The sequence below is a fragment of the Homalodisca vitripennis genome, chromosome 3 (assembly GCF_021130785.1).
Source record: "Homalodisca vitripennis isolate AUS2020 chromosome 3, UT_GWSS_2.1, whole genome shotgun sequence".
Classification (NCBI taxonomy): Eukaryota; Metazoa; Arthropoda; class Insecta; order Hemiptera; family Cicadellidae; genus Homalodisca; species Homalodisca vitripennis.
Genome location: NC_060209.1, coordinates 45,542,470 through 45,563,272, shown reverse-complemented (window position 1 = coordinate 45,563,272; position 20,803 = coordinate 45,542,470). Strand labels below are relative to the sequence as shown.

General features: G+C 35.8%; 1 protein-coding gene across 4 annotated transcripts in view; it reads right to left on the bottom strand.

Moving 5' to 3' along the window:
* The window catches only part of LOC124356854 (ATP-binding cassette sub-family C member 3-like), a 77,758-nt gene extending 57,074 nt beyond the window's left edge, over positions 1–20,684 (bottom strand). For 3 of the 4 annotated variants that reach the window (XM_046808114.1, XM_046808116.1, XM_046808115.1), the window contains exons 1-6: positions 20,547–20,684; positions 19,937–20,065; positions 19,356–19,487; positions 18,331–18,479; positions 17,601–17,777; positions 2,637–2,817 (exon numbers count right to left, since the gene is read on the bottom strand). In XM_046808114.1, the coding sequence (XP_046664070.1) occupies positions 2,637–2,817; positions 17,601–17,777; positions 18,331–18,479; positions 19,356–19,487; positions 19,937–20,065; positions 20,547–20,651 (873 nt within the window). In that variant the 5' untranslated portion in view covers positions 20,652–20,684. Of the gene's footprint in view, positions 1–2,636; positions 2,818–17,600; positions 17,778–18,330; positions 18,480–19,355; positions 19,488–19,936; positions 20,066–20,546 lie in introns of those variants that run through there. The other variant, XM_046808117.1, reaches the window with a different exon arrangement.
* Positions 20,685–20,803: the final 119 nt, after the last annotated feature.

The window sequence follows — 20,803 nt, the reverse complement described above, 5'->3', positions numbered from 1 at the left end:
TTGTGGTTGAAATTTAAGAAAACAACCTTAATTATTTGGTAAATTAGAACTAAATAACAATGTACAGGCAGTGAGAGAAGTGAGAATAGAGAATATGAGAAAGATAACATGGTAAATAATCAATAGGGACTTAATGTTACTATTATTGATCCAACACAAATTTATAATCAATTCTATAACTATTTTCATAATGAAATTGAAGATATTGTTAATCAGCACCTACATATACAGTTAATGGACCATGGTATAAATGAATCAAATAAACATATAATAACACTAATTTTTAGATGCCTACCAGTGAAAGAAAATGAAATGAAATTAATGAGTTAATCCCTAAAAAATAAAGAATGAAGTGGTCATGATGATGTTCCCATTAAACTAATCAAACATGAACGTGAATCCTTATTAAAACCATTAGTCCACTTAATAAATCATTCTCTTGTAACTGGACACTTTCCTGAAAGCTTAAACATTTCTTCCAAAGTACTTCAAATTATTAAAAAGAGGGATAGAAATCAACAACTGATGTCAGCTATCTCAAAAATCTATGAGAGAGGAATGTTTATTCGATTGTGAATCTTTTAGAAGAAAGAATCTATTTGACAAAACATGGTTGTAGAAATAAATCTACAACTACCAAATGATTGGTCTTTGGAATCTATAATAAATTAAATTGATAAATGTGATAGATTAGTAGTATTTTATCTGTCTAAAGCATTTTACAGTATATCCCATGAAATAAATAAAAACAAACTAAACTCTTGGGTATTTCAAAAAATTCTTTTAACTGGTTTTCTACCTATCAAACAATATTCAATATATTGAAATTAGGTTCCCACATGGAAGTCAACTAATTAAACACAAATACAAATATTTAACAGTTAAATATAATGTGCCCCAAGGCTCAATACTAGGACCCATGTTGTTTTTATGCTACATTCAAGGAATGCTGTCAATATTTAAAAATATAAATACCAGTAAAACTTAATTGGTCTTATAAGCAAATGACTCAAATTAAATGGTTTCAGCTAAAAATTATCATTCTTTGGAGGTCTTTTGTGATGACATTCCTCTTTACTCAGTGGCATTTTATTGATTTAAAAAAAGTAATTCACACAGTGTGTTGGGCTGGCCCTGTGGGGCATTGTCACCTCTTGTTCATTAAACTTCAGGTGCTAACTATGGTGAACTTTAATGGTGAATAAAAACAACTCAGATGAACTTATCGTCAGAGAAAACATAAATAGTCATAATACACATGGGAAAATCCAAATTAATATCCCAATGCATAGATTAACAAAGACTATCAAATAACACAAACTGTACGGTATACACTTTTTTCAACAAATTATGACTGCCTGTTAGAACTAAAAGCACATAAAAGTATGTTTAGAACTAGAATGTACGGCTTGTTGCTTTAGACTCCATTTGACACTATAAAAGAATTCTTTATTTGTGAGATTACTGTTGATTTTAATTAGGATAATATAGTTTTATATGCATTTTAATTTTGACATTTATGGAAAAAAATACTTCATTAATAACTTATGATCATGGTTACTAAAGACTCTGACTCTTAACCCTTCCCACGCGGAATTTATCTTTCAATTTTGACTCATAACGCGTAATTAACTTTAAAATTTTTTCTAGATTTTACCAACTCTATTTTTTTTAGTTAGTGGTGGCTATTAGGAATAAAAAAATAATACAGTATCACAAAATAATCAGACCCCTATATTTTTTTACAAATTTTCAAAATGTACACAAAATTGAAAAAACAACCTTTTTACTTGAATTTCTAAAAATATTTTCAACAAATAAAGTAATAACAACAAAATAAAAAGATAATATAATGCTAAATACAACAGGAACACGAACAGTAAATAAGGAAATATGGCAAAACAGCGTTAAACACTAAAATATGCCGTGCCGGGATATATCCGTTTACAGCGTAATGGTTCACCGCAGACTGAGGCTAAATCACGCCACGAGGGACAAAGCCACGCCCTCCCACCACTGCGACGCGCCAACAGAACAAGGGAAGTTTCGGAACAAGTATTCAACACTCCCTTGAACTCTAGCGAATTCCACGGCAACTACAATTTATTAAATAACACAAAATAGATTTTGAAGGATATATCCGTTTACCGCGTTTCGGTCAAAATTAGGCCTAACGGATATATCCGTTTGCCGCGTGGGAAGGGTTAAACTATTGAACGAAGGTTAAGTCAAGGCTTTGGTAATGGGTTTATATTTCTTTGATCAGGCCTGTGTTAACATTTGGAGCTGTGGTCTAGTGGGCCAAAATAGAGCTTAATGAGACAGTGGTCAGCATCTGAAGAATATACTGTCTTATTGGTATTTGCAGTATAGTTTTCAAAACAGAAGAAACTACTGCTGTATGGTAGTTCCATAACTACCATACAGGAACTACTGTATGGTAGTTCCATAATACAGGAACTACTGTATTATGGCTTGTGAGAATCTTGATCTACAATAAAGGAGCAAGACAATAATTATTCACTGCCAACCAGGCCTTGAAGGTACTGGTTGAGAAGGATACCTGATTGGGAAGAAATAACTTTCGGCTAGATGAGAAATATACATATTAAAAATAATTACATTTTTACCATTACCTTTCTATAAACTGCTGAAAATAGAGATGACTGCACTCTAATTTGTATGAGCTGTACTCTGTATTCATGTTGATACTTTAACACAACATTGCTGGCATTACTGAGTAGTATAATAGAAGTCCAGAAATAAATTCTAAATTTTGTACCAGGTTCACCATCTGTATATGCGTCAATTACATTCCTGAAAGAGTAAAGAGAACATCTACATTTCAGGATAAAAAAACCCACAAAATTAAGTACTGCTCATATAGTCCCTATGTTATACCAAACATCTTGGAAAAGGGTGACCATTTTAACTGGTCAACTTATAACATAATAACTTTGTACATAACACAGGACCTCACAAAATGTTTTGCCAAATGCAACTTTTTTACACTCTCAGGAAAATACTGTGATATCAGAACCTGTTCTTGCTGTCTGAGAAAGGATGGAGAGGACACCAGATCAGAGCTCACATTGAGAAGACAGTAATAGTGTGTGTGTATCTACTGGACTGAGCAAGGAGACAACACCACGGTTCAGGATCAGTAGTACCAGTCATCTTTTAAGGATCTTTTTTCCTGATTGTAGGGGACTTCAAGATGTGCCAGACTCTTACCAGCTAAAAACCACCCTTCTCTGTTTTCTTTCAAGTTGGAACCACTTATAGTATCACTTCAACTTAGAAGTGTCAAGCTTCTTAAGACTGATCTACATGGGAATCTCGTCGAGGCACTCACTAGCCCATCGTCATCCTTTCGTCTCCTATCTTGTTCTAAAGGATACTTCGAACAAAACACTAAGTGGCCTTCCAATTGTCTTGCTTCCTAGCATATGCCATACAATACAGTGTTGGTGTTAAACAATCCCCAATGAGATTGCTCAAGTCCTCTCTATTCACTCTACGCTGCTAAAACCTCGGAACCGAGTAAGCACAGACTGAGGCGACATTGTTGGTCCATTCAATCCCAAGAGATACAGCAGTACCTCAAGCCGGATTCTAACCTTCAGCTAAAGTGATTGTCAACTCCAGGCATGAGTCTACACCTGTAATGTGACTGCTTTACCTTCACTTTCTAACCCTTCATAATCAAAAGTTTTCAGAAGGCTGTATTTCAAACTGTCCACAGCTAGTCCCATCCTGGGAGAATGCAACAGTTTAACTAGCGACACAATGTTTTGTCTGGCCTTCAATAGAATCTGATTGCTGACTCTGGACTTGCTTGTGCTTGGCTTGCCAGAAATCAAACAAATACGGCACACCTGGATACCTTTGGGAACTTTCACTCCAGTATTCTCAAAGTTTGAACACATTCATATTGATCTGGTCAGACCATACTCACAGGGCCTCAGGTATTGCCTCACTTGTGTGGATAGATTTTCTCACTGGTCGGAAGCTGTACCTCTGGAAAATATCGAAGCAAAGACCCTTAGTGCCCTCTACTCTGTATGAATTTGCAGGTTCCTTCAACCTTAGCAGGGTACACGTCATGGTGAACACATGCCTTTTTTTCCAAAAGTAGATCTTTGTGTGCACCAAAACATCCAAGAGCCTCTAACAAGGGCAAAAGCAAAAATAGTTGAAAGAGAGTCAAAGAGCCTTTATTAACCATTGATCATACATAATGAATTAGGTTTCATCCATAAATTTTAAAATTAAAATACCCAGGATGTCCTGTAACTCTCTGGATAAATGTATATCACATTATTGCTCAGATAAAGGTAAATATATTTCTTTATATGAACATGTGTTTCAAATCAGGAATAGGTTTATACAAATTTGGAATTGGATCCCAGATTTAAAGTTGTGGATTTGACTATCACTACACAAAGCCAATACAGCTGCAATATTGCAATCATTAACAACAATATTAATACGAGGGTCGTCCATAAAGTAACCGCCGTTTGGGTGTGGCGCGATAAGTAGTGGGGGTAGCGCCGACATTCTCACATCGGTGTGCGCAGCCGTTCAGTACGCTTGTAGCTGTGCAAGAGAGAGCATCGTACGATCGCGCGTTCTTTTGTTACAACGTAAAACCATGAGCGCCGTGATAGAAAATCCCGCCAAGTGTGAAGTGCGTGGTGTAATAAGATTTCTGTGGTCGAAAAGTTACACAGCAGCTGAAATTCATCGTGAATTGAGTGCGGTTTATGGCCCAAACATTATGAGCAAAGGTGTAGTCCGTCAATGGGTTCGTTTTTTTAAAAATGGGAGAACGAACGTTCACGATGAAGACCGGAGTGGTAGGCCATCTCTCGTCAGTGATGACTTGGTGAACAAAGTGGGATGCTAAGGGCAACTTGCTCGTTGAATTTATGGAGCGTGGTACGACCATTACAGCAGCAGCTTACTGTGGTCCTTAAAACGGCTACGACGAGCGATTCAAAACAAGCGTCGTGGTCTTCTGACATCTGGTGGTGTGTTTGTCCATGACAACGCCCGCCTCATACAGCTCAAAGAACAACAGAACTTTTGGAAAAGTTCAAATGGGACGTTTTTGACCACCCCCCCCCCTACAACCCGGTCTTGGCTCCAAGTAATTTTCATCTTTTCCCGTACATGAAGTGGTGGCTTGCATCTCAGAGGTTTGCGAGTGATGAAGAGCTTCAAAACGATGTGACAGGTTGGCTACGTTTTCAGGCAGCAGATTTTTTGAAAAGGCGGAATTTCAATAACTGTTACAAGATATGATAAGTGCTTGAAATTGTATGGTGGATATGTAAAAAAAGTAGAGAAAATCTGTAGTTTTAACATTTATATAATAAACTTTTTGTATCTCAAACTGGTTTATTTTTTATTTCAAAACAGAGGTTACTTTGTGGACGACCCTCGTATATATAATAGCCAATAATTAACTATAATATTAATAGCTTATTTATAACAAGGCATAATTCTGCTAAACAAAAATAGATTTACTAACAAATATATTTTATAGTGAAAACATAACCTCTTCAACCGTAGTAAAAATGGCAAATTGTACAATTGATTGTAGTTATCATTAATCAGATTCATTCCACTACTAGTATCTGACAAAAACTGTATGTGTAGTTTGTTTTCAAAATTAATCAGCAAAACTCAGCGAGAAAACTGGTGTTTTCACTTTGTTTTTTTTTTAATATGATTTAAACTGGCTTTTCTTTGTTGAAGACTTAATTTAGATGTATTTTTTTACTATCTTCCTGGGAAAAGCCAGAATTTAATTTCCCCTTTCTCTGAGCTTGTACATTCCTGAAAGAGTAAAGAGAACATCTACATTTCAGGATAAAAAAAAACCCACAAAATTAAGTACTGCTCATATAGTCCCTATGTTATACCAAACATCTTGGAAAAGGGTGACCATTTTAACTGGTCAACTTATAACATAATAACTTTGTACATAACACAGGACCTCACAAAATGTTTTGCCAAATTCAACTTTTTTACACTCTCAGGAAAATACTGTGATATCAGAACCTGTTCTTGCTGTCTGAGAAAAAGATGGAGAGGACACCAGATCAGAGCTCACATTGAGAAGACAGTAATAGTGTGTGTGTATCTACTGGACTGAGCAAGGAGACAACACCACGGTTCAGGATCAGTAGTACCAGTCATCTTTTAAGGATCTTTTTTCCTGATTGTAGGGGACTTCAAGATGTGCCAGACTCTTACCAGCTAAAAAAACCACCCTTCTCTGTTTTCTTTCAAGTTGGAACCACTTATAGTATCACTTCAACTTAGAAGTGTCAAGCTTCTTAAGACTGATCTACATGAGAATCTCGTCGAGGCACTCACTAGCCCATCGTCATCCTTTCGTCTCCTATCTTGTTCTAAAGGATACTTCGAACAAAACACTAAAGTGGCCTTCCAATTGTCTTGCTTCCTAGCATATGCCATACAATTACAGTGTTGGTGTTAAACAATCCCCAATGAGATTGCTCAAGTCCTCTCTATTCACTCTACGCTGCTGCTAAAAACCTCGGAACCGAGTAAGCACAGACTGAGGCGACATTGTTGGTCCATATCAATCCCAAAGAGATACAGCAGTACCTCAAGCCGGATTCTAACCTTCAGCTAAAGTGATTGTCAACTCCAGGCATGAGTCTACACCTGTAATGTGACTGCTTTACCTTCACTTTCTAACCCTTCATAATCAAAAGTTTTCAGAAGGCTGTATTTCAAACTGTCCACAGCTAGTCCCATCCTGGGAGAATGCAACAGTTTAACTAGCGACACAATGTTTTGTCTAGCCTTCAATAGAATCTGATTGCTGACTCTGGACTTGCTTGTGCTTGGCTTGCCAGAAATCAAACAAATACGGCACACCTGGATACCTTTGGGAACTTTCACTCCAGTATTCTCAAAGTTTGAACACATTCATATTGATCTGGTCAGACCATACTCACAGGGCCTCAGGTATTGCCTCACTTGTGTGGATAGATTTTCTCACTGGTCGGAAGCTGTACCTCTGGAAAATATCGAAGCAAAGACCCTTAGTGCCCTCTACTCTGTATGAATTTGCAGGTTCCTTCAACCTTAGCAGGGTACACGTCATGGTGAACACATGCCTTTTTTTCCAAAAGTAGATCTTTGTGTGCACCAAAACATCCAAGAGCCTCTAACAAGGGCAAAAGCAAAAATAGTTGAAAGAGAGTCAAAGAGCCTTTATTAACCATTGATCATACATAATGAATTAGGTTTCATCCATAAAATTTTAAAATTAAAATACCCAGGATGTCCTGTAACTCTCTGGATAAATGTATATCACATTTATTGCTCAGATAAAGGTAAATATATTTCTTTATATGAACATGTGTTTCAAATCAGGAATAGGTTTATACAAATTTGGAATTGGATCCCAGATTTAAAGTTGTGGATTTGACTATCACTACACAAAGCCAATACAGCTGCAATATTGCAATCATTAACAACAATATTAATACGAGGGTCGTCCATAAAGTAACCGCCGTTTGGGTGTTGGCGCGATAAGTAAGTGGGGGTAGCGCCGACATTCTCACATCGGTGTGCGCAGCCGTTCAGTAACGCTTGTAGCTGTGCAAGAGAGAGCATCGTACGATCGCGCGTTCTTTTGTTACAACGTAAAACCATGAGCGCCGTGATAGAAAATCCCGCCAAGTGTGAAGTGCGTGGTGTAATAAGATTTCTGTGGTCGAAAAGTTACACAGCAGCTGAAATTCATCGTGAATTGAGTGCGGTTTATGGCCCCAAACATTATGAGCAAAGGTGTAGTCCGTCAATGGGTTCGTTTTTTTTAAAAATGGGAGACGAACGTTCACGATGAAGACCGGAGTGGTAGGCCATCTCTCGTCAGTGATGACTTGGTGAACAAAGTGGGATGCTAAGGGCAACTTGCTCGTTGAATTTATGGAGCGTGGTACGACCATTACAGCAGCAGCTTACTGTGGTCCTTAAACGGCTACGACGAGCGAGCGATTCAAAACAAGCGTCGTGGTCTTCTGACAATCTGGTGGTGTGTTTGTCCATGACAACGCCCGCCCTCATACAGCTCAAAGAACAACAGAACTTTTTGGAAAAGTTCAAATGGGACGTTTTTGACCACCCCCCCCCCTACAACCCGGTCTTGGCTCCAAGTAATTTTCATCTTTTCCCGTACATGAAGTGGTGGCTTGCATCTCAGAGGTTTGCGAGTGATGAAGAGCTTCAAAAACGATGTGACAGGTTGGCTACGTTTTCAGGCAGCAGATTTTTTGAAAGGCGGAATTTCAATAACTGTTACAAGATATGATAAGTGCTTGAAATTGTATGGTGGATATGTAAAAAAAGTAGAGAAAATCTGTAGTTTTAACATTTATATAATAAACTTTTTGTAATCTCAACTGGTTTATTTTTTATTTTCAAAACAGAGGTTACTTTGTGGACGACCCTCGTATATATAATAGCAATAATTAACTATAATATTAATAGCTTATTTATAACAAGGCATAATTCTGCTAACAAAATAGATTTACTAACAAATATATTTTATAGTGAAAAAAACATAACCTCTTCAACCGTAGTAAAAATGGCAAATTGTACAATTGATTGTAGTTATCATTAATCAGATTCATTCCACTACTAGTATCTGACAAAAACTGTATGTGTAGTTTGTTTTCAAAATTAATCAGCAAACTCAGCGAGAAACTGGTGTTTTCACTTTGTTTTTTTTAATATGATTTAAACTGGCTTTTCTTTGTTGAAGACTTAATTTAGATGTATTTTTTACTATCTTCCTGGGAAAGCAGAATTTAATTTCCCCTTTCTCTGAGCTTGTACATTCCTGAAAGAGTAAAGAGAACATCTACATTTCAGGATAAAAAAACCCACAAAATTAAGTTACTGCTCATATTAGTCCTATGTTATACCAAACATCTTGGAAAAGGGTGACCATTTTAACTGGTCAACTTATAACATAATAACTTTGTACATAACACAGGACCTCACAAAATGTTTTGCCAAATTCAACTTTTTTACACTCTCAGGAAAATTACTGTGATATCAGAACCTGTTCTTGCTGTCTGAGAAAGGATGGAGAGGACACCAGATCAGAGCTCACATTGAGAAGACAGTAATAGTGTGTGTGTATCTACTGGACTGAGAGCAAGGAGACAACACCACGGTTCAGGATCAGTAGTACCAGTCATCTTTTAAGGATCTTTTTTCCTGATTGTAGGGGACTTCAAGATGTGCCAGACTCTTACCAGCTAAAAACCACCCTTCTCTGTTTTCTTTCAAGTTGGAACCACTTATAGTATCACTTCAACTTAGAAGTGTCAAGCTTCTTAAGACTGATCTACATGAGAATCTCGTCGAGGCACTCACTAGCCCATCGTCATCCTTTCGTCTCCTATCTTGTTCTAAAGGATACTTCGAACAAAACACTAAGTGGCCTTCCAATTGTCTTGCTTCCTAGCATATGCCATACAATACAGTGTTGGTGTTAAACAATCCCCAATGAGATTGCTCAAGTCCTCTCTATTCACTCTACGCTGCTAAAACCTCGGAACCGAGTAAGCACAGACTGAGGCGACATTGTTGGTCCATTCAATCCCAAGAGATACAGCAGTACCTCAAGCCGGATTCTAACCTTCAGCTAAAGTGATTGTCAACTCCAGGCATGAGTCTACACCTGTAATGTGACTGCTTTACCTTCACTTTCTAACCCTTCATAATCAAAAAGTTTTCAGAAGGCTGTATTTCAAACTGTCCACAGCTAGTCCCATTCCTGGGAGAATGCAACAGTTTAAACTAGCGACACAATGTTTTGTCTAGCCTTCAATAGAATCTGATTGCTGACTCTGACTTGCTTGTGCTTGGCTTGCCAGAAATCAAACAAATACGGCACACCTGGATACCTTTGGGAACTTTCACTCCAGTATTCTCAAAGTTTGAACACATTCATATTGATCTGGTCAGACCATACTCACAGGGCCTCAGGTATTGCCTCACTTGTGTGGATAGATTTTCTCACTGGTCGGAAGCTGTACCTCTGGAAAATATCGAAGCAAAGACCCTTAGTGCCCTCTACTCTGTATGAATTTGCAGGTTTCCTTCAACCTTAGCAGGGTACACGTCATGGTGAACACATGCCTTTTTTTCCAAAAGTAGATCTTTGTGTGCACCAAAACATCCAAGAGCCTCTAACAAGGGCAAAAAGCAAAAATAGTTGAAAGAGAGTCAAAGAGCCTTTATTAACCATTGATCATACATAATGAATTAGGTTTCATCCATAAATTTTAAAATTAAAATACCCAGGATGTCCTGTAACTCTCTGGATAAATGTATATCACATTATTGCTCAGATAAAGGTAAATATATTTCTTTATATGAACATGTGTTTCAAATCAGGAATAGGTTTATACAAATTTGGAATTGGATCCCAGATTTAAAGTTGTGGATTTGACTATCACTACACAAAGCCAATACAGCTGCAATATTGCAATCATTAACAACAATATTAATACGAGGGTCGTCCATAAAGTAACCGCCGTTTGGGTGTGGCGCGATAAGTAGTGGGGGTAGCGCCGACATTCTCACATCGGTGTGCGCAGCCGTTCAGTACGCTTGTAGCTGTGCAAGAGAGAGCATCGTACGATCGCGCGTTCTTTTGTTACAACGTAAAACCATGAGCGCCGTGATAGAAAATCCCGCCAAGTGTGAAGTGCGTGGTGTAATAAGATTTCTGTGGTCGAAAAGTTACACAGCAGCTGAAATTCATCGTGAATTGAGTGCGGTTTATGGCCCAAACATTATGAGCAAAGGTGTAGTCCGTCAATGGGTTCGTTTTTTTTAAAAATGGGAGAACGAACGTTCACGATGAAGACCGGAGTGGTAGGCCATCTCTCGTCAGTGATGACTTGGTGAACAAAGTGGGATGCTAAGGGCAACTTGCTCGTTGAATTTATGGAGCGTGGTACGAACCATTACAGCAGCAGCTTACTGTGGTCCTTAAAACGGGCTACGACGAGCGATTCAAAACAAGCGTCGTGGTCTTCTGACATCTGGTGGTGTGTTTGTCCATGACAACGCCGCCCTCATACAGCTCAAAGAACAACAAGAACTTTTGGAAAAGTTCAAATGGGACGTTTTTGACCACCCCCCCCCCTACAAACCCGGTCTTGGCTCCAAGTAATTTTCATCTTTTCCCGTACATGAAGTGGTGGCTTGCATCTCAGAGGTTTTGCGAGGAGTGATGAAGAGCTTCAAAACGATGTGACAGGTTGGCTACGTTTTCAGGCAGCAGATTTTTTGAAAGGCGGAATTTTTCAATAACTGTTACAAGATATGATAAGTGCTTGAAATTGTATGGTGGATATGTAAAAAAGTAGAGAAAATCTGTAGTTTTAACATTTATATAATAAACTTTTTGTATCTCAACTGGTTTATTTTTTATATTTCAAAACAGAGGTTACTTTGTGGACGACCCTCGTATATATATACATAGCAATAATTAACTATAATATTAATAGCTTATTTATAACAAGCATAATTCTGCTAACAAAATAGATTTACTAACAAATATATTTTATAGTGAAAACATAACCTCTTCAACCGTAGTAAAATGGCAAATGTACAATTGATTGTAGTTATCATTAATCAGATTCATTCCACTACTAGTATCTGACAAAAACTGTATGTGTAGTTTGTTTTCAAAATTAATCAGCAAACTCAGCGAGAAACTGGTGTTTTCACTTTGTTTTTTTTAATATGATTTAAACTGGCTTTTTCTTTGTTGAAGACTTAATTTAGATGTATTTTTTACTATCTTCCTGGGAAAGCCAGAATTTAATTTCCCCTTTCTCTGAGCTTGTACATTCCTGAAAGAGTAAAGAGAACATCTACATTTCAGGATAAAAAAAAAACCCACAAAATTAAGTACTGCTCATATAGTCCCTATGTTATACCAAACATCTTGGAAAAGGGTGACCATTTTAACTGGTCAACTTATAACATAATAACTTTGTACATAACACAGGACCTCACAAAATGTTTTGCCAAATTCAACTTTTTTACACTCTCAGGAAAATACTGTGATATCAGAACCTGTTCTTGCTGTCTGAGAAAGGATGGAGAGGACACCAGATCAGAGCTCACATTGAGAAAGACAGTAATAGTGTGTGTGTATCTACTGACTGAGCAAGGAGACAACACCACGGTTCAGGATCAGTAGTACCAGTCATCTTTTAAAGGATCTTTTTTCCTGATTGTAGGGGACTTCAAGATGTGCCTCAGACTCTTACCAGCTAAAAACCACCCTTCTCTGTTTTCCTTTCAAGTTGGAACCACTTATAGTATCACTTCAACTTAGAAGTGTCAAGCTTCTTAAGACTGATCTACATGAGAATCTCGTCGAGGCACTCACTAGCCCATCGTCATCCTTTCGTCTCCTATCTTGTTCTAAAGGATACTTCGAACAAAAACACTAAGGTGGCCTTCCAATTGTCTTGCTTCCTAGCATATGCCATACAATACAGTGTTGGTGTTAAACAATCCCCAATGAGATTGCTCAAGTCCTCTCTATTCACTCTACGCTGCTAAAACATACATAATGAAATTAGGTTTCATCCATAAATTTTAAAATTAAAATACCCAGGATGTCCTGTAACTATCTGGATAAATGTATATCACATTATTGCTCAGATAAAGGTAAATATATTTCTTTTATATGAACATGTGTTTCAAATCAGGAATATAGGTTTATACAAATTTGGAATTGGATCCCAGATTTTAAAAGTTGTGGATTTGGACTATCCACTACACAAAGCCATATACAGCTGCAATATTGCAATCATTAACAACAATATTAATACGAGGGTCGTCCATAAAGTAACCGCCGTTTGGGTGTGGCGCGATAAGTAGTGGGGGTAGCGCCGACATTCTCACAATCGGTGTGCGCAGCCGTTCAGTACGCTTGTAGCTGTGCAAGAGAGAGCATCGTACGATCGCGCGTTCTTTTGTTACAACGTTAAAACCATGAGCGCCGTGATAGAAAATCCCGCCAAGTGTGAAGTGCGTGGTGTAATAAGATTTCTGTGGTCGAAAAGTTACACAGCAGCTGAAATTCATCGTGAATTGAGTGCGGTTTTATGGCCCAAACATTATGAGCAAAGGTGTGTAGTCCGCTCAATGGGTTCGTTTTTTTTAAAAATGGGAGAACGAACGTTCACGATGAAGACCGGAGTGGTAGGCCATCTCTCGTCAGTGATGACTTGGTGAACAAAGTGGGATGCTAAGGGCAACTTGCTCGTTGAAATTTATGGAGCGTGGTACGACCATTTACAGCAGCAGCTTACTGTGGTCCTTAAAACGGCTACGACGAGCGATTCAAAACAAGCGTCGTGGTCTTCTGACATCTGGTGGTGTGTTTGTCCATGACAACGCCCGCCCTCATACAGCTCAAAGAACAACAGAACTTTTGGAAAAGTTCAAATGGGACGTTTTTGACCACCCCCCCCCCCTACAACCCGGTCTTGGCTCCAAGTAATTTTCATCTTTTCCCGTACATGAAGTGGTGGCTTGCATCTCAGAGGTTTGCGAGTGATGAAGAGCTTCAAAACGATGTGACAGGTTGGCTACGTTTTCAGGCAGCAGATTTTTTGAAAGGCGGAATTTCAAAAACTGTTACAAGATATGATAAGTGCTTGAAATTGTATGGTGGATATGTAAAAAAGTAGAGAAAATCTGTAGTTTTAACATTTATATAATAAACTTTTTGTATCTCAACTGGTTTATTTTTTATTTCAAAACAGAGGTTACTTTGTGGACGACCCTCGTATATATAATAGCAATAATTAACTATAATATTAATAGCTTATTTATAACAAGGCATAATTCTGCTAACAAAATAGATTTACTAACAAATATATTTTATAGTGAAAACATAACCTCTTCAACCGTAGTAAAAATGGCAAATTGTACAATTGATTGTAGTTATCATTAATCAGATTCATTCCACTACTAGTATCTGACAAAAACTGTATGTGTAGTTTGTTTTCAAAATTAATCAGCAAACTCAGCGAGAAACTGGTGTTTTCACTTTGTTTTTTTTTTTAAATATGATTTAAACTGGCTTTTCTTTGTTGAAGACTTAATTTAGATGTATTTTTTACTATCTTCCTGGGAAAGCCAGAATTTAATTTCCCCTTTCTCTGAGCTTTCTCAAAATAAAAGTTTTGGAAGACTATAAATATGAGTGGTAGGTAATTTAGTACTCTTATTATCAGAAGCCTAATACCAATTACATTGCAGCTTGCTGACCTACACTTGGAGGCCTAGTAACCAAGTTACATTGAAAACATATTATATCATTTACCTACGTAACAACATTGTATACATTGGGTCGAAGCTTTCACTGAAATAAACAGCTAAACAGCATACTCTCATTCTTCACGTAAAGTTATATACAGAGTGAGTTTTATGTCCTGACACACCTGGATATAATTTATGAATTTATGGCTCGAGAAATCTATGTGAAACTTTGACCCTACCTATTATAACATATTTTTTTAATTTTTCAAGTTGTCTAAAATTTTGCCAGGGGGCTAAAGGGGGGCAACTAAACATTTTAAAATACAAACCCCTATCATGTGACCCCTCATTTTAAAGGGAATAAAAAAAGAAATCCAATAATGCAAACTAGAGGTCTCTACGTTTATTTTAACAGATTTTATGACAAATTTACAATAATAAAATCAGTAACTGTCTTGTCATGTTCATCTGCAACATTGATAGATTTAAGTAAAGCGTTTGACTGTATTAATCATGAGTTGTTGTTAAAAAAGTTGTTTAGTTATGGCATAAAACATAAAGCATTACAATTATTGTCATCTTATTTATCTGACAGGAAACAGATGGTTGTCCAGGGGGAGAACAAGTCCTAATTTCAGAACAGTGAAATTGGGAGTTCCGCAAGGCTCTGTTTTGGGACCTTTTCTGTTTATTGTTGCAATCAATGATTTTTCATCTAGCCTACCTTGTAATTCTGTTTTGTACGCGGATGATACTACTCTTTTAAACTGTAATAAAGACTCACAAATCTTAAAATCTGATCAAGAATGTTCATTTAAATTAGCTCTAGAATGGTTTAAAGCAAATGGGTTGGCAGTGAATCATAATAAAACTGAATATTTAACATTATCTCTACACAATAATACTAAATACAGTAATGATTCTGTTAAGTTATTGGGTGTTATCCTAGATAGTAAATTAAGCTGGCAACATCATGTTAATTATTTATGTACTAAACTATCTAGAGTTATATACCTATTATGTAAACTAAGGAATACTGTTACTCAGGAGATGTTGATAACTGCTTATTATGCATTTTTCCACTCACACTTGAGGTATGGTGTGACTCTTTGGGGAAACAGTTCCAGTGCCAAAAAAATATTTTTATGGCAAAAAAAGCTATTAGGATTTTAAAAAATGTTTCTAAACAAGAATCTTTGTTCACCTTTTTTTAAAGAACTTCAAATTATGACCTTGCCAAGTTTATACATCTACTGCTCATTACTTGATGTAAAAGAAAATTTGAATAGTTTTCATAAATAGACAAGATGTTCATACACACTGCACAAGAAAAAAGTATTTACTCGATCTACCCCCAGTCAGACTCGAAAAGACCAAAAACAGCCAGATATTTTTCAGTATAAAATTATTTAATAAATTACCAGAGAAGGCATGGAATGTTACACTTAATAATTTTAAAGTTACCATTGCAAAGTGGCTGAAAAATAAAGCTTTTTACACTGTTGAAGATTACCTAGCCTGTGATATTAGCTCATTAAGTTTTTAATCCATTGTTAATTTAAGATTAGGATTGTTAGCACATAATGTATAGATTTTTAAATTATTTAATTGTAATTTTATTGTTTTTATTTACATTTATATTATTGTTATTTAGTTCTAGCTGGCAATACTGTATTTTGTCCTATAACTGTGCCTAGACTAAAGATTAGATTAAAGTAGGCTATATAATATGTTGACTTTGTCTATTGCATAATATGTATTGTGCTTAATGACAATAAAATATCTTGAATCTTGAATCTTGAATGAGTCAACACTAACGCAAATTCTAAAAACTGTTACCTGTTTTAATGTAGCAGGTGTTCAAACTGTTCACCTTCGGCTGTTTGACAGTGTGCTATAGACGTGTGTAAAAACTTGAGACAGCATTCAATCATTAACTGTCTTGTCCTGTTTATTGTAACATGAGTCAACATGCTTTGGAATTTCCCTTGTTCTTATCTTACCGGTTGCAACAATCTACTGTTGACTTTCTCTTTACTACTCACTTGCATTTCATCAGCTGATTGGTTAAGTTGCTATAAACAACATCAGTTTAAGCTTATTTTTCTGACAAATAGTGTTACTTATTTTATTTCTACATGGAGAATTCTGAGTTTGAAAGAATTACTGTGTTAATGATGAGAGGTTATGGAGAACGTATGAGATCATATGCTGAAGTAGCAGAATTATTCAATGAGGAATTTCCTAACCGGAACAATCCCATAACTAGATTTACGGTGGCGTAAAAAAAATATGTTATAATAGGTAGGGTCAAGGTTTCACATAGATATCTCGGGCCATTTAAATTATATCCAGGTGTGCCAGGACATAAAACCCCTTCTGTATTTTTTGAGACCAAAGATACCAATAATGGATCAACTACAGTTGATATTGAATGCAAAGGCATTAATATATATAATATAATAATAATAATAATATAAATATATGTTTTATATATATACATACACACACATATAAACATATATATATATACACACAAAGGACTGTTCCCAGCTTGGGCGGGCCCCAGATAAGATATGTCTTGCCACTGTACCAACCGTTGACAAGGCCCTATCAAATAAACATGTGGGAGGCCCGGCCCTGGCTCTGGTAAAATTGTCCGAAAAAACTGGTCTAAGTACGGGCCTGTATGAGTGTGTAGCTGTGAGCACAACAGCACAAGGTGTACTGTTTCTGGCCGTTGAAGGCCTGCCAGATCGGTCATCACTCTCCACTGATATATGGCCATTTTTAAACCGCCTAAACCACTCTTTTATTTGTGTACGCGTCACCATAAACTTTCCGTGTCATAGTAATCGTCTCTGATGCTGAATGGCCAAGTTTTTGGCAAAATGTAATCCAAATGCGTTGCTCAACACGTTCAGTCCATATTGAAATGCGACGCACACACACGGCAGTACTGTACGGAACAAAGCGCTGTGACTCGCTGAGTGACCGGATCGTATTCCATGCCTAATATGGGAAGGAGTAGGCTCGCCCCTCTCCCCAATAACCGGTTCGAGCCGGTCGGTTACGCCGCGGCCACCTACTGGTCGGCGGTCATATACTTTTTGAACAGACCTCGTATGTATATATATATATATATACTTATTAAAGACCTAAGTTAAAAAATATCAACTGGTGCTTTATCACCAGTTTAACACACATTATACACTTTACATTAGGTATGGGAATGTACTTACTTTAATAGAAAGATATTGCAGAATGTTAGGAAATCAGAACAGAATTTGAGACTTGCAGCAAAGACAAATTCTGACCTAATAGCTTTCAAGATGGGCCCAAAAACAGAACATGGTGCTCTTTTATTTTTAAATGTTTTTAAGATTTGCTTAACAGTTTCACTGACTCCACCTGTTTTCCTGAAAACACAAAACATATTATGGTGATGTTTGAGAATTTAGATTAACACATAATTATTAGTGTTTTCAAATAACACAGGACAAAACTAGTTCATAATAAATTACCATTGCTTGTTGATTTAAAACGTTTAAGCTGCATCAAAGCAACTCATTTATAGTTATTGTAAATGATCACAACAATCAATTTATTAAGTCCAGAAATCCTTATATTAATAGTTTAAGTAAAATCCTTTTGCAAAATTTTGAAATAAATTTTGCATAATCAGCTAACGTTAGATTATAGAATATAACTGTAAATGCATAGTGTTCAAGGTAGATACAAATCAGATGTTTTGTGGTAGAAACGAAACAGATGTCAATTAATATGTGGTACACATGAGCCAGAGGCCGGCACAGTTAGGATCCGCCACACATGCTGGTCATTTTGAAGTTTAAGAGTTAAATGTTTTTGATTAAATAAACTAAATTCTAAAAATAACAAGTTAAAATGTTAATGGGTATTAAGTTAGCATTACTAACTACTTAAGAGCAACAATTTTAAAATCTTACTCACCCATTAATAGATGTTAAAGCTTGTTTAGGATACAAGTTCCACAGATGATCTAAGTTTAGTGTGGTTTTACATCCTTTCCTCAGCAAACTAACGCACCAGAAAAATGTTATTTTAGTTGGAAATGTAGATATCTCCTCTGTGCACAGTTTCTGTTAAACATGCCAAAATATAACTCATGAAAATAATTCTTTTATAATTTACCAACACATCAGATTTTGTATTCTTGTTTGTACAATGTGATACCAATTGCTTCTTCACGAGCAAATCATAAAATAAGAGCCAGAGACAACTTTTGAACCTCTTATCAATAATCACTAAAATAATATATACTTTAAAACACATTGACAGCGGTGGACGCAGCTTAGTATTATCCTGGCTGTTCCAAAGTCAGAGTACATGGCTTGCGTTGCGCTGAAGGTGTTATACATGTCTACATTATAAGTGTTTCTACTAACATTACTACAGACTTAGTATTCCTATACTATAGCCTGAAATAATTGAAGCGTTACTGAAATTGTTAAGAGCTATTCATTAAAATATTATGAAATTTTTCAGAAAAATGTATTGTATTTCATTTGTACTCATCACAATAGTTTGATTCTCATACTTCAAAGCCCTAATACAATGCTCTTTAAACTTAAAGTCTAGTTATTCTGAAATGGATCATGAGATTGGAATATCTTCCAGTAACCATCACTTATTTTCAGGACTGTTCACTACGCCATTTAAAAAGGATGTGCCTAATACATGCTGGTTGTTCAACAGGAAATTATGTGCAAAGCCGCGGGTAACTGCTAGTATCCTTAGTATCATTTTCATCTGCTTTTCCACGGACCTAGTTTCAATGTGGTCCAAATTATTACAATAAACTACTACAATTCCTCTTGGAATAAGAACAATACAATAAATTAATTGCAGCATTCGTTTAGAAATAATTTGATTTTTATGAGTATAAAAATAGCTGACTAGATTAAAAAAGTACATCCAAGATGTACAAAAAAGTGAAAAAAGAAAAATTATCATACATATTTTTCTTCTGGACGATCAGGTATAATAAAGTCAGATTCTGGGAAGAAGCTCAAAAGGAAACTGGCAACTACAGCAATGTAGAAAATGTAGTAGAATCCAGAAACAGAATGGAATGTTTCTTTTGCCCACTGGAAACAAATGCAAATAAATTATTATAGAATAAATTCACTGTTCGATTTATTAATTATTCTAGACAAGTATAAGAGTAACAAATACTTATTACCTTAAGAGTAACTAGAGTAATAAGAGTAACTACCTAACTGTTTACCTTTTTCCTTTTAGCATTGTGTCAGATCTGGAATAGATATTGTTCACAGAGCAACCATCTTGAACTTTGATCAAATCAAGCTAGTTTGCAGACTTATCTAAGACATACAAATATATGCATACCCTCTATGCTAAGTTGGTTGGAAATTAACAGTAAGTGTAATGTTAAATATTATATTTTAGATAAATTTATATATATTAGGCTATTGACACTTATACAAATTTTATATATACATATAATATTGACTTTTAACAACTGTTGTAAGAAAATACTATATAAGTCTGTAGTACTATATTGTGTAAGTCTTACATTGTCTTGAACATGAATGAGATACAGTTGGAGGGTGCCAAATATTGTATAGAGCAACCAGAACATGAACAGTATACCTGACAACTTCAACGCTCTCCTGGAATAGTTTTGTATTATAAATGCCAGACTCTGTAAAATAAAAAATGTATTACAAACAATTTCTGTGGATCCCCTTAATTTTTTTCTACGATAAAAATATTTGATCAAAACTATAACTTGAAATGTTGATACAAATTTGTCAAAAGCAAAATTAAAAAATAACCCATTATTAACAAAAATTTTGTTTATTGTGAAACAGGATTTTTTTTACAGGTTTTATTATAAATGCGGAATATTTCATACATTTTCTTACAATTCAAATTATATAACCATAACCCAAAAGAGTTATAATTACATAAAATTTTGATTAAATCTTAGCCACAAGATTTAAATAAATATTGTATCTGCAGTTTAGTCTCTAATGGAATACAAAATCATTACTGCTTTATAATACTTCAATACATATTCACAATATTTCTATATTTTATTTATCATACAAAACCGAAAAGTTACATAATATATTATTGTACAAGTAAAATTGTAATTGAAATGGATTCTGTGAAATACTTACAAAAGTAAACAATTTTAAGAAAGGGTACGACAGGACTTTGTCCACTAATGTAAAGTCTCTGTTTTCACTGCCAAAGAATATGTCTACAACGCAACATAGCATCATAACTCCCAGAGCCAGCTGAAAACAATAATATGGTTGTTTTAATACATTTGTTTAAAAAATTGGTTTAATACATTCTAGATTACAAAATTGATTTATTCATAGACATACACATATAGATGCTGTTATGAATACCCCATAAATTCTAAGTTTGC